Source organism: Corylus avellana, chromosome ca2 (assembly GCF_901000735.1).
Source record: "Corylus avellana chromosome ca2, CavTom2PMs-1.0".
Taxonomy (NCBI): Eukaryota; Viridiplantae; Streptophyta; class Magnoliopsida; order Fagales; family Betulaceae; genus Corylus; species Corylus avellana.
This window is the reverse complement of record NC_081542.1, coordinates 1,878,514-1,894,248: the sequence shown is the minus strand read 5'-3', so window position 1 is coordinate 1,894,248 and position 15,735 is coordinate 1,878,514. Positions and strand designations below refer to the sequence as shown.

At 36.2% G+C, this 15,735-nt stretch overlaps 3 protein-coding genes across 10 annotated transcripts; all 3 read right to left on the bottom strand.

The window, feature by feature from the left end:
- Positions 1 to 555: 555 nt before the first annotated feature.
- Positions 556 to 1,031, bottom strand: LOC132173092 (protein SMALL AUXIN UP-REGULATED RNA 12). The gene is made up of 2 exons (XM_059584668.1): positions 739 to 1,031; positions 556 to 568 (listed from the first exon to the last, which is right to left on the bottom strand). The coding sequence occupies exons 1-2, from the start codon at positions 1,029 to 1,031 to the stop codon at positions 556 to 558; spliced, it is 306 nt and encodes a 101-aa protein (XP_059440651.1).
- Positions 1,032 to 2,934: 1,903 nt separating this feature from the next.
- Positions 2,935 to 8,865, bottom strand: LOC132170440 (transcription initiation factor TFIID subunit 14b). Of its 6 annotated transcripts, none has more exons than XM_059581429.1 (8): positions 8,576 to 8,865; positions 7,871 to 7,959; positions 7,565 to 7,786; positions 7,310 to 7,497; positions 7,103 to 7,227; positions 4,964 to 6,551; positions 3,445 to 3,655; positions 2,935 to 3,363 (listed from the first exon to the last, which is right to left on the bottom strand). In XM_059581429.1, the coding sequence occupies exons 1-6, from the start codon at positions 8,690 to 8,692 to the stop codon at positions 6,456 to 6,458; spliced, it is 837 nt and encodes a 278-aa protein (XP_059437412.1). In that variant the 5' UTR covers positions 8,693 to 8,865; the 3' UTR covers positions 2,935 to 3,363; positions 3,445 to 3,655; positions 4,964 to 6,455. The 6 variants fall into 6 exon arrangements, with proteins under 6 accessions (XP_059437412.1, XP_059437409.1, XP_059437410.1 ...); XM_059581426.1 differs by having other exon boundaries at positions 2,935 to 3,655; positions 4,964 to 5,082; positions 5,231 to 6,551; XM_059581427.1 differs by having other exon boundaries at positions 2,935 to 3,655; positions 4,964 to 5,077; positions 5,231 to 6,551.
- A 1,464-nt stretch (positions 8,866 to 10,329) lies between these two features.
- LOC132171449 (uncharacterized) lies at positions 10,330 to 14,546 on the bottom strand. Of its 3 annotated transcripts, none has more exons than XM_059582762.1 (3): positions 14,312 to 14,546; positions 12,332 to 13,194; positions 10,330 to 10,783 (listed from the first exon to the last, which is right to left on the bottom strand). In XM_059582762.1, exons 2-3 carry the CDS (start codon positions 13,189 to 13,191, stop codon positions 10,606 to 10,608), a joined length of 1,038 nt encoding a protein of 345 aa, XP_059438745.1. In that variant the 5' UTR covers positions 13,192 to 13,194; positions 14,312 to 14,546; the 3' UTR covers positions 10,330 to 10,605. The 3 variants fall into 3 exon arrangements, with proteins under 3 accessions (XP_059438745.1, XP_059438746.1, XP_059438747.1); XM_059582763.1 differs by having other exon boundaries at positions 14,362 to 14,546; XM_059582764.1 differs by having other exon boundaries at positions 10,330 to 10,780; positions 14,312 to 14,544.
- Between the last annotated feature and the right edge of the window lie 1,189 nt (positions 14,547 to 15,735).

The following is a 15,735-nucleotide window of genomic DNA, read 5'->3' as shown; positions in this document are numbered from 1 at the left end:
TTTTACAACAAAAAAGCAAAGACTTTTTGAGTATTCGACAAATGGCAAATTGACAATATTGCTTGTCTCACTGGAAAGGAAACATATATAGTATATAAGCCTTGATTGGAAGCAAATTAATTTATTGTCAATTTTGTTTTGAGTACAAATTCATATGTAAATTAAGAATTCGGTTATGTGAAAAGAATATAAGGTTTTACCTTTCCTTCTTTCTTTTTTTTCATGAAATTTACATTTAGTGCAAACTTCAAACACCAAAAACATCATGGATTTTCGAGATTTATGGCAAATTGGCAACAAATGCATGTGGTGTTGTTAGTTGCGCGGTCTTTTCAATATGACTTGGTAACTTTTTTCCATTATATCCGGAAGACTTATACTTTTTGTAATCTGATTGAAGATCTCTAAAATAGTTGCATGAAATATTCTAAACCTTCTTCATCAAACACGTAAGCAAGTGCACAGGTAGACACAGTACATATCATCGAAGGAAGTAGCCATGAATCATTGAATCTCTTCATTTTATATCAGTTCTCTCAATTGACACAAAACGCATCACTGAGGAAAACTACAACACAAATCAATTCTTACAAAAATCCAAGTAGAAAAATTTGTCAATAAGTTATATCAACAATACCCCATGAATCTCCTCCGTAGAAGGCATTTAGTGGCTTCATGATCTTTGTTATATTTCCATTAAACAACCCTATTTATGATCTGATGAGAGATGTTAGAGACCTGAAAACAACTTCTTCACAAGGAATGGTAAGACCCATGTCATGATTAAAGCCAAACTCCTCCTCAGCTCTTTGAAGAAGGTTTTGGAACTCCGGATGAGTGAGCCATGAAATGGGAACAATGTACCTGCTTCTGTTCTCCCCCACATACACAGCAAAATGGCCTTTTGGCACATCATAAGGAAGCCCTTCTTCCTGGTTGAAGCTCTGTTTCTTCCCAAAGCTTGAGCATCTCTTGATGATTTGTTTGAAAGGCGTTGTTTGAGGCAGTTTGTTTGATTTCTTAAAAGCCATCTGCATTTGCCTTGAAAAAAAGGGTGAAGAAAGGAGAGGAGTGTGGAGGGTGGTGGGGGAGGATTGAAGAGGGGTAGAGGGGTATTTATGGAGAGATGAGTAGGGGGAAGAGAGGGTGTGAGAAACAAAGTCATGTGGAATGTGGGGGCAAAGAAGAGACCACAAAGTCCTTTTGGCGGTAACTGTGAACAAGGGCACACAGGTTGCAACCCCATTGATGTTTGCCCCTACCTCTACCTTGTTGCGTCCTCTCTTGACAACATGGGACCCTTCTCTCCCCCTCTCTTTCTCACTGTATTTTCTTTTGAGTTCTTCTGAAGTTGCTTTAACGAGCATGTTTGCTAAAAGGACCCAAAAAAATTCATTTCAACATTCTTATTTTTTACATCACATAAATCACTTTTTTTATTATAATTAAAATAAAAAAAATTACAATAAAACAAAAAAAAAAAAATTTCATTTTTTCATACAAAACATTCTTACATTTTTTCTCACATTAATCAAATCTGTTACGGTTTCGGTTCACTTCCTTTTTCAAAATATTTTTCAAGTTCGTCAAATTGCTTGCAGCCTAGGATTTTTTTTTTTTTTTAGTTTTCATTTTTTTTAAAAAAAAAACACTTCCAAACAAAATATTTTTCTAATTTATTTTTTTAAAAAAGCACATTTGATCTAAAATTGTAGGGCTAAACGCACTAAATGGCTCACTCCATTTTAATTGCTACTCTACGGCCAGCAAGCGGAGCTAATAGAATTATCGATTGATTTTTGACCTGACACACACATATACTCCAACTCCCGCTTGATGAGAAATTTTGGTTCTGTCCCTGATGCCATATATCGAAATTTTCTTTAAAGTAAGTTCCTCAAACCAGTCCATAATACTCCTAGTTGTCTCTTGTATAGGGTCAATATTTTTATTTTTTTCTCAAAACTAAGTGCATCATTCTCACGGGACATATTGGTTGAGTTAGAGCAGGATAGCAAGTGGAGAAGTAGTTCAGCAGTTGAAGTGTTATTGGACAACGGGTTCGGCCCAGACATTATGGGTGTGCCAGGAGCGTGCGAGGGTTGTTTATGGATAAGGTTCGCATACCATGTTGCAACACCCAAGTGCTCCAAAACATGGAGCGCCCCGATCCGGATCCCTTTAGGCACATTCTAGGAATGAATTTATGGTATTCGGTGGACCATAACAAGACCAAATTTTTGTCTCAATTGCAATTTTTTATTTTTTTTTCATGTCCACACAAGGGAAAATGAGTGAGATTCAAATTAATAACCTCTGCTTCATGAGGCGTAGTCCACAACCAATTAAACTACATCTTGGGGACTACAATAATTTCTTTCTCCAACAACGTGATGTCATATTACATGTACATATTTAACTCTTCTTCCCCTTGCAACATGAACTTATGGTATTAAGTATATAATTAGTAATTTCAAATCTTAAGCTTAAACCCAAATTAATTAGTTGAAATCGAGCAAACAATTGCAAGAGCCTATCGATGAGACTCACGTACTTAAGTGCCTATTCAGATAAGTAAGCCCTATTAAGAGGCCTTTCACAATTGTAAGGGCTTCTCACTATTCCAGTCGGTCAAGTTGCAATCCGAGAGGGGGATTTTAGCCTTCTCATCCACAAAAGAGAAACTCCAAAGGCCAGCATTGCCAGCACATAAAAGGCTGGAGGCCTACTTCAAAGGATAATAACAGTTTCCCAAAAATTTTGGTCCAGTAGCACTACACTTCGGACCCACGTAGTGGCAGCCTAAATTCTATTTATGCCGACATGGACGGCACATAGCTCAATTCAATTGATTTTGTTCGATGTTTTATTAGGTATATAAATAAATGCAAAATGAGACAGACCTGAGTAGGAACTCGATATGAAACAGACAAATGTAGGAAGCCTGATTTATATCTCTAGAAATGCTCTCACATGCAGCAGCCACTCCTGGAAAATGTATCAACGTTGGAGGACCACACATGTGGCCCCGCCAAAACCTAAAACCACAACAATCAAGATGAATAGTACTAGACCTACAACTCTTTTACAACTCGCTGGCTCAATGAAGATATAGGAAAGATGAAAACAGGCATATTCATCCTAAAATGGAACAGTACAACTACGTCCAGCCTCACTCTGATAACATGAAATTCGTTTCCCATGTTCTGAGGCCAAAAAAGCCTTCTTCCATAACCATACAGTCGGCAGCCTATCTGTCTTTCCTACTTTCCTTTTGCATTTATTCGTCGCATTCCAACAAATTCGCATTTTTGCATGCATACACCACACCCATCATTGTAGAAATTCCTTTTGGGATGAACGCTGGAATGCCACTACAAACTTGATAAAAAATTTAGTGACTATAACTAAAGCAATATGGGTTTGAGTAGTACTATTCCTTACCCAACTCAATCTGGATTCAAGAAGCAAAAGGAATGTCCACATTCTCTGAACGAAAGGGGTAGCATATGAAGGATAGAATTCAGAAGATAACACATCATTGTCACTGAGACGCTTCATAATAGCTGATCAACAGAAGGCACTTGCTTAAAGATGGTGACCCTCAGTCAAAAGATGAACATGTGGCCGCCATGTGACTCTTGTCCCCAAAAGCCTATAGAGACAAAACAGTACATACCACACAACACCATCAGCTTACCAATCTAACCATCTCAAACAACCTGCCAGAAAATTTCTTTACGCACATATTCCTGTAAAGGTTCTTTGACAAGTTAGCTTCATTTATGCTTTGTATACATTGCTCTTAAAGTGAAAAATTAAAAAACTATCTTAGGTTCTAATATATTTGTTGGTGGTCTACATAAGCACATGTGTAATGCTATAGAGCCTCTGAAAACAGATTAGCTTCGTTAATGCATAATGCTATTCATTGCTCTTCGTATATGCTTTCTATACATTGCACTAACATATTTGTTGGTGGTCTATATAAGCAACATGCATAATGCTTATCTTATCCACATGCATTGTGCATGATGGAAGCATTCCCGAAACCATTTTCTTTCTTTCTTCTTTTCCCCCCTTACACTAAGTTACAAGGCAATTAAGATGACCAGCCAAGACAGTTTCAAACTCTTCCAGATGATTTCAGAACACTAGAGGAATCTAAACTCCGATTGCAAAAAGATTCAACAAGAATATCAAATCCTTGTGGTGCTTTGAGAGGCCAATTCAACCATATTTTCGATACACACGAGTTAAGTGCTAAAGTAGACCCCAAAATAATAGGACATCATTTTTCAAAAGAAAGTTCTAATAGAAGTTATTAGCTGCAGGGTTATTCTAATCCCAACCCAGGGCAAAAAATAGGGCACAAGTTATCCTAACACATTGTTTAAAAGCAACACAAACCAGTAGAATGTCAAAAACCCTAAGAGACCAAGCCCAAGCCCACATCTTCCAACTGTTTCATATCATCCTATTACATTTCTTCTGTTTCATACATCCTATTCAATTTTTTTTTTTTTTTTTTTTTGCCACAATCCTGTTACAATTCAACTTCACTAAACAAACACCTGTTATCCAGCAATCCAGTAAGAAGGTCACCTAACACTGAGCAAGACATCCTACTGGAGGACTAAGTATCATGCGTCTCAATCAGCCAAACAAACCCAATTTGGATAATAAGCCCTCACTTTCTCTTTCGAAAGCAAAGTCATATGGAAATGGGCCAAAGATATTATTTAAGCACCATTAGAAGTCATACTTTCATTCAGTTGCTTCCAAACAACCCTAGGCGTAATAAATTCCTTACAGATTGAAGATAAGGTTGAAACCTAACATGAAATCATATGAAGAGAGAAATAATGGAATAAAAATAAAAGATGATGTGATTGAAACCAAAAGTTATGGCCCCATCAGGATTTATTCAAAATCCTCAGCAACAAGGGGCTTGCAGAGGTACCTGAAAGCATTTGTAGCTATTCACATAATCATGTACTCTACAACTTCCCATCATGCAGTGTGATTTTATGCTGCACAGCAGTAGAAGACATCAAGATCACATGCGCATTTTATGCTGCACTGCAGTAGAAGACATCAAGATCACATGCGCAACCTTAAGCATTTTAATACTAAGGTAGAAACATATAGTGAATATCTAGTAAATCAACACAGAATGATTGCCATGTCAACATTCCACATTACATGATTCACACGCAGGGAAAATTACCTGGAAACTCTTCTCATAAGAGGAAACTGTTCCTTGTAAGTACTTCAAGACACACCAAGCTCCTGAGTTTCCATCTCATATGCCCAGTATGAATGAACATCACAATCATTAACTGAGAGAGGACGCTTTAGCCTATTTTAAATGTGAATTAAACTATCAATGAGAAATAAATTACACCAAGAAATTTCAGTCCTCCCAAATTCAGTGATTTTTGTAGTACCTGATCAGATAAGGACTGTTGCACAATCATTCTCATTTCATATAAAAGACTTGAAATGAGATAGCTAGAAGTTAGTAAAAAACTTGTACCTTCTAATATAATAGGGCATATAAATTGGAAGGAAGAGTGTGTTAAAACCCACCATTATAGCTAGGAGGCATACCCAGCTGGGAGCTCTCTTGATCCCAAAGATAAAAATTTATAAAATAGAACTCCAAACCTTCAAAAGCAAGTTTTCCACCAAAGGGGTTCTCATTATTAGGTCTAAAGTAAAATTTTAGGGATAAGAGAATATAAAACAGCAGCATAAGCAAACATGCGAGAATATAACAAGCAGTATATAGCCATCATTTAGTGTGCCCTAATGTTTGGTGGCCATAGCCCTCCCTCCGGCTCTGCCCCTAGGCCTCGGGCTTAAAATATATATTTTCAGATTTTTTTTTTTTGGGGGGGGGCGCTAGAATGAAGATTATAATTCAAAAATAAAAATGCTAATAAGAAAATATTGGAGACAATAGCAAGCAAATGGAATCAAGGACATTCCATCTTTTCTAACTCCTTGGAAAACCCACACTTTTGCACCACATTTTTTTTCTGCTAGTTCCAACTTTGTCAAGAAAATGGCCCTTCTGCATGCAATCTAAAATTGAAAGCATATCTTGAATGTCTTGGCTTCAGCTTCATAATAATACCAGCTCCCAAGGCATTTAAGACGAATATATCAAGTGACTTATCCATATATAGACAGACGAATATATCCTGACAGATATACCTTGATAGACCAACCCATACAAGCACATATATACACTACTCTCGTTTTGCAATGCTACACAACCATCCATTTTGAATATACTAAACATCAGTCACTTGGCTATTACAGAAATAGAGATTAAAAAGAAACAGGGGTCCCTAAAGTGAGCTAATCCACATTACATAATTATGTATCATCTTCTACTATATACGCAGGTAAACATGCACTATCCATCACTCTGAGGCAGCCCATGATCATGAAAATTCATAACCAGCAGGTGGTTTTGACAGCTGAGGCAGCCCATCCATCACACTCAATTGTCTTCTCAGCTTAACAATATGAGCTTGTACCTATCACATAGGAAAAACTGTCGAAACAACATGCACTTCCAAGTTTCCAAAGTTTAAGACAGTTTGTACAGCAGACTATTGAAGTGAACATATAAATAGACCAAAAAGAAGGCACAAGCATTGATGTGGTATCAATAGTACACGTAAGGACAAATAGCTCTCACGGTGGAACCCTAATTCATAACCAAAAAGTAAATTATAGAGAGAAACCAAACAACTATCCAAGATAGTAGGAGACACAAAACATTCATCCAAATCATGCTTCACCATCCACTTAAAGCCCTACTCATAACACAGCATTTAGCATAGAAATGCAAATAATGAATGAGTGAACAACCCAATATAAAAGGATAATAATCCTATATATATATATCATGATCAGTGTGAGACCTTCCCAGGCATAATCTTCCTTGTGCAGACATGTGTGTCACCCACAGCAATGGTTCCCATGTTACAAGTGCTAATACTTTTAATTAAAATCAATCTTTTCATAAGATACTTTTAGAAAATAACTGCAAGTATGATACAGAAAGCAAGCAATTCATTCTAACCTGCTGACGAGCTGCTGCAAGTTTCAAAAGCTCGTCGGCCTCTGAGAAATTCATGAACCATTGACTAAATGGATGATCTTTGGTATCACCTTTCTCCTTTTCATAATTAGTCTCAATTGACACTGCTAAAATAAAATACTTAAACGTTAAGTAGAATTCAAACAAGCGCAAGTTTATGAAACAGCAGACAGAGTAAAAGAATTTTACCAGGATCGGGCAAGTTAAAACCAGCAGGCAGCCGAGGCACAATGACAGCTGGATGATTCTGCACACGAGCCAAAAAATTCTCGGATGGATCAGGGTATACAATTTCATTGTATGATTCAACCACAACAGGTTTCTTAGTTGTCTGGGGGCCAGATTCATCTTCAGGATATAACTTCAAATGGTGATACCTGTAAGCACCAAAAATTAGTAACCGCCTTCTAAAGTGAATCAATAAGTAACCCTCAAGTAACTTACAAATCCAAATGTTTATCACAGACATCGCTATGGAAAAAAAGGCTGATGGCAATTTCAAATTCACCCCATCCACATTCTGATAACTCGAATGGGGGTGATTCAACCACTCTCGTAGGGTTATTGAAACTAGGATGCAATTGAAATATCACTCGCTTTATCACCACACCAAGATCCTCATTTGTTGCCCCACGTACATAGACTGTCCACTTATGCGACTGAGACCTAATAGATGAATAAACATTATAAAAAAAATATTCAAATATTTTAATGGCATTAAAAAGGACCCCAGTAAAGGTAAGCGCTTACTCACTGGCCTTCCTACCAAGATAAAATGCAGTTGTTCCATACACTATTGGAACGCAAATTTCAACATCCTTAACCCTCCTGTTTGCACCCTATGACAGAAAAACAGGAAAAAGAAAATCCAAATCAGGATTATATACCATTTGAAGAACAAAACTCTTAGAGATGAAAATTAGTAATCTAAGTACAAGACAAACACACAAATTTTCCACATCATTCAGTCTAATCCATTAATTTCAACACAAATTTACAAATTACAGAAGTTTGTACGATTTTTTTTTTATAAGTAGAAATTTCTACGAAATGTAGCTAGAATAACATAAGAATTTAAACACCCTATGCATAATAAAATGCAAGGTTTAACATCTTCTAGTTTGTTGCTAATAGTTATACAAAACCAACCGGGCACACCAATTATAAGAACTAAACGAATAGCAATATATATCGAAACCTTAAACAAAACCCTAAACTTACAATTTACGGTACATCCACAATAAAATGCAAAAACCCAACATTTTTTTTCCCTATACCAAAAGAAAACCCATTGTATGATAAAGAACAACAAAAAGCCAAATAATAATAATAATAATAATAATAATAATAGTAACGTTAAATAACAAATATGGGGAAGCTCAAAGCGAGGGCTAGTACAATTAGGAATCATTCACAATTCAGAGCTTTCGATTATCAAAAGGAACCAAATGCTACCTTTTTGTCGCTATCTTCGGCAGACTTCCCAATTTTGATGCGAGGTGGCTTTGCGGCCGAAGCAGCATCGTCGGGCTGGTTTTCCCCTTGTTTTCTCGCTGATATCGGGAGGGACATTTTAGGGGTTCGACTCCAAACACGAGAGAGTGACCAACACAGGGATTAATTAGGATTTTTATTGGTCAATTTGGGTTTCTGAAAATAGCATTTCTCTTCTGACAGAGGGGTTAGGGTTTTAGCTGGTTTTCTTTGTTTCCTCGGAAGTTCCGAAACCCAAATGTCAGAGCACCTTTTATTATTATTAATATTTGTTTTTTATCCGGATAACTAATAAATATAGGGGTGATTCTAAGCACGTGAGGCTATTTTTTATTTTATTTTATTTCAATTTTTTAATATTAAAAAAAAAAAAAAAAAAATTTGCACGCAGCGTTGTATTTAGCTTTACCCTAAATATAGAAGGAAGAGTACTTCTTTATATTGGACACGGATCCCCATCTGGGCAATTGCCCATCAAAATGGCTAAAATTTTGGATATTGAATCTCATTAAGGATCTATACGGGTTTAGTCTTAGCAGGTGACTCGGGCTTGAGCTGCCCCCAACCGGCCCTTGGGACTATGGGCAAAAATGGGGTGGCCGGTCACTCCATATATTTTTTATTATTTTATTATTTTGTTTTATATTTTCTTTTTAAAATTTAAATAATATTTTATTATTTTTTAATTAGTGATACACGTAGTAGGATATAAATCCTTAGATGAAATTCAATGGCCAAGATTTCAGCCATTTTTGATAGGTAATTTCTTAACTATTGTTGGGGATCTCGATTCACCCTGGTGTCTCTTTCTGACGAAGGTACATGTAATTTTATATGCTCTCATGCTCATGTTTGGATCAATCATCCTCATAGAAAGATTCAAGAATAAGAGCGAGTTTGATTAGATTAATTCATGAATGACTTATCTTCCTTCTTTTCGGTTGAAGGCTTTTTTTTTTTTTTCTTTTTTTTTTCTCATACAACTCTGCCACATGTCATCCTTGATTGGGGTCGGTGTGATTTGTTCATTGATAATTCTCTGTGTTGCAAGACAATGCCAGACTTCGCCAATTGTCTCCATAATCGAAGGAGCGTGGTGCTTCCTCACTGGCTCCGACATGGACCTTTCAAAAATATTATTGACAATAGCAAGATTATAATCCAATTTCAGTGAGATTAATGATTAGGTACTTTACAGTCTAGCTTTGTTCCCCTGTTACTGCGAAAATAATATTATTTGACCGGTTAGGCTTGGGCTAGTTAACCCCTCACAATAAGTTGTTTGCCCAAGCCCAGAAAGATAAAATCCCGTTGCATCAATTGTATTTGACGACAATGTATATGGTGCTGTATTATTTCAAATTTTAAATGATATGACCATGTGACAATATATACACTCATTTACTTCGTCTAATTTTTTCATAATGCTTATGTTGCTCGATCTGGACCGTCTATATTATGAATGGCCTGAATGCTTGAAATTGTAAGCCCTTGCAATTCTTAGACCTAGATCACATATTTCCTAGAATTTCAACCTTAGTTTTACAATTTTTTTTTGTCGCCATCTGAAGAAGCAGTTCCATAACGGTCAGTTAAGAGGCAGACAGCATATAATCCTGAACTATTATCAGGTCAAGGTGGCAGCAACGAAGGATGAAGATTGAACACAAACTGCGAACACAACCATTTACAGCATAAATTCTAACACATCTGAAGAACACAACACCAAGTTTTCTTTCCAAGAGAAATCACATTCTGGTTCAATTCAACAACAGTGCAGCACAGCACCAAATAAGAGAACTAGAGCACTGGATAATGAGTTCTCGCAGGGCTTGTCACTATGTTACAAATCGAAGGATGGATTCCATACAAAGCTCTGATCCAGCTCTTCTGCTGATACCCAACAGTCCTCTCTGGGGGATTCAGCATGTAGGGATGGAAGCAACCACCTTGCGAGCAAGCCGAGGGCGAACAAGATTAGCCTTACCAAATTAGATATTTGAAGCACTCAAGGCCATTACCTTGCACTGTTCATTCATGGCCAAAAGTTGGGCCTCTTTCTTGTCAAGAAGAGCACTCAACCTCACATTCTCTTCCATAAGTTTCTGAACTTCAACCTCTTTCTGCGTCTTCTCACCCTCTAACTGTGTCGTCTTTGCAACTAGCCTGCTTCACGGCAACATCAGCAAACAAAACCACAAAAAAATAAATAAATAAATAAAGGGGAGCTAGAATAAGAACTATCTACAATAGGAAGTAATGAAACTTGAATTAATTACAAGACGGTGCAAATTACTGGCATTCTGAAAGAGTTAATTTCCCATGCCAGGCAAAGATAACAAACAAGCTTGCCGAGATGAGCCAGAACCAGCAAAATCACCGGTAACATGTAGAAAGAACTTAATCAAATGTTATAAAAGAACATAAAAAAAATAATAATAATAAAAAAAATAAAAATAAAAACTTAATTACAACACCATGTAAAGGTAAAACTGCTAGCCTGATCCTAAACTTTCAAGCCCAAACCAAAGCAAAATATACACAGGTGATCTATATGGATTTAGGGAAAGCAGAGGGAAAGGAGAGGATTTTTCTGGAGGGGGCTTAATATCACAATTTTCTTTTCCACAACTTAAAACTTTTTCAAGTTGCAACTCAAAATGTAGACTGGTTTGCAGTAAACTTTATTAAGCATTTTAATGATATTTTTCCCTTTCTTTCAACTTCTCCTAGATCTAAACAGAGCCTAGCAACCTTTGTAAAACCTTTAATTTGATAGACAATTAAAGCATCAATCAGAATACCTAGCAACCTCTCTAAAAAGGAAGGAGACCCCAATAAAGAACAAAACTAGCATGACACATGAGTGTATTCTCCAACACACTGAAACAAAGAGAAAGTAGGAGTACCAGAGTATCTCATCTTGAACACATTCAAGCACAAAGGAACAATGTTATGGATTCATTAATAATTTGCTACTTGCTAATAGAGAAAAACAACAGCAATATACATGAGCAAAAGGGACACTTTCACGTTTGAGAGATGAAACTCGCCTTCATATCAAAGAGTTATGAATAAGTATTAGTATTTAGATGCATCGTTGTGCTAGTATGATGTCCACCTGGTCATGTAAATGAAAAACCAACGTAAAAAAAAATGTAAATGAAAACCCCAAAAAAGAAGAAGCTAGTTTCTAAAAGGGTCATCATAAAGAATTAATCATAAGATCCAACAGTACGTCAGTACCAACCTTATACACTTTTTCATTTCATTACCCATCAAATAGCTCGGAAGTTCTAGATATGGATGCTAAAGCAAAACTAATTATGACCAATCAGCAACTAATAGACTATGTATGATTTTTAACAATCTTAGATATGGGTCCAAGGTGGGATGCAAGTCCAACAAAAAAATAATTTTAATTACCTTGACATCGTAAAGCACTAATATGCGATAAACTACACAAGACAGAAGATGCAAGCGTCAATAAAACAAAGGAGGTCTATGAAGCACAGAAATGCAAAAGAAAGCATTTAGCACAACCAACCAAATACTATGAAGCAAGCTCTTGACAATAAACTTATCAGGAAGAAAAAAAAAAAAAAAACTCTCGACGATCAAGAAAAAAGTGTAATCAGATCATCTTTAAATTGGAAGTATCAAAAGATATACAGACTTTTCTTTTTTCTTTTTTAACTTTCTATAAAGCATACTAACCGTTCAAACAGCCTCTCGATAGTTTGAAACTGCTTCTCCGATGAAAGAAGTGTTTCTCTTACAGTGATGAGACTGCTAACATAGGATTTCAGAGACTCAAAGTCCCGCTTCACACGACAAAGCTCCAGTTCGTTTTCTGCAGCTCGCTGTCTTTGCCTAGATGTTTCATCAACCAAATCCTCAACTCTCTGTCGCATTTCATTCAGTATGCAGTTTGTACCCAGAGCAAAACGTTCCATCTCCTCTAACTTCAATGACATGTTTTCAATTTGGGTCGACTTCTTTTGAATTTCTTCCTGACCTACAGTTACCTTCTCCTTCTCAATTGCAGTTTCAGATTCTGCCAATATGACCCTTTTAACAAGAGCTTCCATTACATCTGTGACTATCTGCACAGACTTGAGTAGTTCACCAGTATAAGCTGCATCTTGTTCATCCTGTGAAACATGTTGCCTACTAATTCCAAGCCAAGTTTCTTCATCTGGACCATCAAATGAGGAAAGATCAATATTCCTTGACCAACCAGACAATGGTGTACCTTTTTTGTCAACGAACCCTACCCCTTCTAATTGTTTGATGCCACATGATGTATGGGCTAAATGAGGAATAGCCATGATTTGAGCCTTTGATTTCAAGTAGCTTAACAATGTTGCAGTAGTTTTAACTCTCCGCCAAAGAACCTCTAACTCCTGCTTGGCATCTTCATCAGATCCCTGCATACAAGCCTTAACCTCCAATAGTTTTTCTTGCAGGACATCCACTTGGGACTGGCTTCGTTCCATCTCCTGCTTCCACACTTCATGTGTTTGGCTTAACTGAGACTTCAAAGTTGACAAGTCAACATCGTTCTCTGCTGCCATTCCCTGTCCAAAGTTATACAGAAATGAACATCAGAACTCCATTCACAGACTACACGGAGGATCTTATCTGATCCTAGCAAGTTAATAGCAATAACAATAATCAAAATAATGCACCATGAAGCTCAAACAAATTGTAAGCAACATGCCAGTTAGCCAAACAAGCTAGATGAAGCCAAAAAAAAAAAGGTCCTACTAATCAAAAAGAATTTCATGCATCAAATTTTCCATCTTACAAAAGAAGACATATTTTCTTTTTTGTTTTCTGGATGAACACAACTAGGCAAATCTTATCTGATAAAAGCATTTGAAATATAGCAATATATACATTTTGGAAACTTTAAGTTTATCCACATTGAACACATTCAACCACTTCAACCAAACCTTTACTATTCTTACAATGAGCCGCAACAAATACATTACATATAATGTACAATGCCTGCAAGCTTCAAATTGGCAGCATTGTCTGCCTAGAGAAACTTAAGGTATTATAGCTAATTTACGGTAAAGACTACACATATTACACACATAATAAATCACAATAAGTTACTTCAAGACTTGTAAATGACACATAATCGCACACGAGAGCTGAATAAATTGGTGATCCCCACTCAAACTACCACCTTATTACGCATCTCCATCGCACCTCTTTGTGCTACACAAAACCCAGCAAAGATTTGTAAACAATAACACTGCTTCTGTTCATTTCTCAAAGTTACCGTTGTCACTTAATTATGGCCAATCCGCTCAAATTCCTAATTAGCCATACAGATAACTGCTTTAACAAAATACAATGCATCATATAAATCGTAAATCTAAAGCCATTCAAACTTAAAACGTTTTTCTTCTTTTTCACGGGAAGTGATGAAAAGAAGACGAAGAAGCACACCCAAATGAAAGCAAACAAACCCAGATCAAGATATCAAATTCATTCTACCAAGTGAACCTACAAAACCAAAAGTGATCACATGGGCAAAAAGAACGCTACCCATAAACCCTAAATACGGCTTACCCATCAACAAAAATCAACCTTAAAATCACATTCCGATCTAGATCAAAAAACCCAGACTGAAAAACACTCACACATCAAAAGAGAACAAAGACAATTCAAGACAAACCGGACCTTGTGGTGGATACTGGATAGGGATAAACCCGTTTTTCCTTAGAAGTTACCGTTTCTGAGAGAGAAAGAAAAGGACGCCTTGTGATTAGAGGAAAGGCTTGGGGGATGATTGGGTGTTGGGATTTGACTCCAGGAAATGATGATTGGAGGAGGTTGTCGTGGTGGTGTTGGCCTTGTCTAGGCACGCGTTCCTGCAAAGAAAAGAGGAAAAAAAAAAAAAAAGAAACCAACAACAACAACAAAGAATCTGAGGCAATGCAGATGTGTTGGGCAGGTACTTCAAATATGTCTATTTGTTTTCTTCTCCTTTTTCTTTCTCTTCACTTTTTTTTTTTTTTTTTAATAAATGCTGGAGAGGGTAAAATTCTTATCTCATACTCATAGAGTCTTATTAGGATTATGATTATTTATTATTAAGAGTTCTATTAAGATTGGGATTATATGTTATTAGAAGTCTCAAGAATAGAATAGCCATAGGTATATTATTATACTTGCGTTTTAAATTTTTATTGACTGGAGAATTGAAATTTCTCGAATTACCCTATTATGGATGTATAAGATTTTTCAAATTACTCTATGTCTCCTACTAAAAAGATAGTGGTAAGAATCCGATAGACATTAATAATGGATATTAATCATGTGATGATGTTGGAGTTGACCTTAGTTATTGTATTCCATTACCTTAGCATGGAGATATTTTATTATATTAATTAATATTTTTTTAAAGTATGTTTGAGATTGTGTTTGAAAAATAGAGTTTTAAGTTTTTGGCAAAAAAATTATTTTTAAGCTTTTACCAAAGTGCATTTTGGCTATTTTTAGAATTTTTGAACTCTTAAAAGCTTTTTTAATTTAGGGTTAAATACCTCATACCCCCCTAGGGTTTGCCAACTTTATTTTTTTTCCCCTTGGATTTCATTTTTATCACAGGACCCCTTGATAAATGACTAATTTAGTCCATCCGTTAGTTGACCGTTAAGACTGACATGTGGACCAATCAGATGTTGACACGTGGCATCTATTTAATTTTTTAAAAAAATTAAAAACAATGTATTTTTTTAAAAAAAAAAAAGAAAAAAAAAAAGGAAAAAACTGGCCACCCCCAAATGGCCAAGGGGGTGGCCCAGTTTTTTTCCCTTTTTTTTTTTTCAATACATTTTTTTTAATTTTAAAGAAAATTAAATAGGTGCCACGTGTCAACATCTGATTGGTCCACGTGTCAGTCTTAACGGTCAACTAACGGATTGACTAAATTGGTCCTTTATCAAAACCCCATGGGGGTCCTGTGATAAAAATGAAACCCCATGGGGGAAAAATAAAGTTGGTAAACCTTAGGGGGATTTGAGGTATTTAACCCTTTAATTTATTTACCAAACGAGTACTTTTTTCTTTAAATAATTTTTTTTAGTATTAAGCGCACTTTT